We start from the raw sequence: 1,588 nt of genomic DNA, 5'->3' as shown, positions 1-1,588 counted from the left end.
TATATATATTTGTTCTGTTTATCGTTCACAGCGTTATGGCTGACTTTAATCCTGCTGTCGACGAGAGCTCTTTCGTGCTGCCCCCTTACTGCAAGGAGAGCTTGGGCTCAACCGTTGTTGGGTAAAAACAAAGAGGACTCCCGTTTCCTGACTGTGGTCACAGCAAATTATTGACTTTGTGTTCTGTCTAACCAGTATTGCTATGCATGTAATTATATTCTTCAAACATACTTTTTCTATACTTTTAACTGCTATCCGAGTATTTTGAAATTACTTCTTTTTCTTCTTATTGTAAGTAATGCTTTCACTAATATTAAGTTCTACTTTCGCGTTTCCAGTAAAATTTTGTCTTAGAGGATCAGTTAATATGTCATGTTCTTGTTATTACGATATGAAAGTACATGCTTGTGACTGAAGTGACAATTCTTTAGCATTTCAACAATTACGAATTTATTGCTTCAAAGGGGAGCGAAATATCTCTTCACATTGTATTGTAAATAAGAGAAACGAGAAACAAAAATAATAAATATATTTGAAAAGCATTTATGATTTTTATGTCTTCTTTCGAACGCTAGAAAAAGATCGATTTACATGTATCCTGTTTTTCAATGCAATTCTCCAAGCTCTTGAAAGTGCCGAAGATTAGGGGTTTTAAAGGAGAGTAACAAACACAAAAAAGAGGAGAGATAAGGACGATATATATTTGATAAGAAAGAAGAAGCTGACCATTCCAGAGCACCCGCCAACCACCATCAATTTAGAGTTCATCTCCGATAGGACCGAGCCAAAAGGGTAGATCTAGACCCCCTCCCCCCCCCCCCAGGGCAGTGCTACTAGCTGAATTGTCTTTAGGCCATTCCCAAAGAAGGGATATTAACATGTTCTTATGTACAGTAGAACTGTAAATAGGTTGATTTATCTGTGTCATGCTCATACTGGGCGGGACAACATGGGACTGCTGCTTTTGCTTTCCTCATTCTTACTATCGTCATTGACCCTCTATTTCTTTTGTAAGTTTTTTTTACTCCCTTGTGAACCGCTATATCCGGGGTGGATTGATAGTCGAAGCAGAGTTTGTGCTTTTGAGTCTTGAGAGGTGAGCAGAGTAAAGCACAGTAGAATTGTAAATGGTCTGATTTGTCAATGTCATACTCATACTGTGCCGGAACAACATTGGGGGAACTGCTGCTTTTTCTTTCTCCACCCTTACTATCATCATTTTTCCTCTACTTCTTTTGTATATTTGTCACTTCTTTCCGGGGTGCCTTGTTGCTAGTCAAAGCAAACTTTGTGCTGTTGAAGCTAGAGAGGTGAGCAGAGTAAGCCCGATTCCCCGTTTGGACATCTCTTTTGACATCCGCCCCTCGGCGTTCATATATGACCTTATGCAGTTGCGAGCGCCGTAAAACCTTACTAAAACAAACAATAAAAGGGTAGTCTCCCTAAAACTAAAACAGCCAAAGCTCAGAAGGTTGTGGATTCGAACCGGGGTCATCCGCTTTGTTGTCCAGCATGATACCAACTGAGTTGACTGTGCGCAAATAGCGCGGGAGAGATAAAGAGCGAAAGAGAGAGAGAGAGAGAGAGA

The 1,588-nt window shown here is 40.1% G+C and overlaps 1 protein-coding gene across 1 annotated transcript in view; it reads left to right on the top strand.

The window, feature by feature from the left end:
• Positions 1-542, top strand: part of LOC101853315 — a 4,386-nt gene extending 3,844 nt beyond the window's left edge. Inside the window, exon 4 of the mRNA XM_013082345.2 lies at positions 32-542. Within this exon, the coding sequence (XP_012937799.1) occupies positions 32-125 (94 nt within the window). The 3' untranslated portion in view covers positions 126-542. The remainder of the gene's footprint in view (positions 1-31) is intronic.
• Positions 543-1,588: the final 1,046 nt, after the last annotated feature.

Source organism: Aplysia californica, unplaced genomic scaffold (assembly GCF_000002075.1).
Source record: "Aplysia californica isolate F4 #8 unplaced genomic scaffold, AplCal3.0 scaffold00170, whole genome shotgun sequence".
Taxonomy (NCBI): domain Eukaryota; kingdom Metazoa; phylum Mollusca; class Gastropoda; order Aplysiida; family Aplysiidae; genus Aplysia; species Aplysia californica.
The sequence above is the reverse complement of the archived record's forward strand: the minus strand, read 5'-3'. Positions and strand labels throughout refer to the sequence as shown.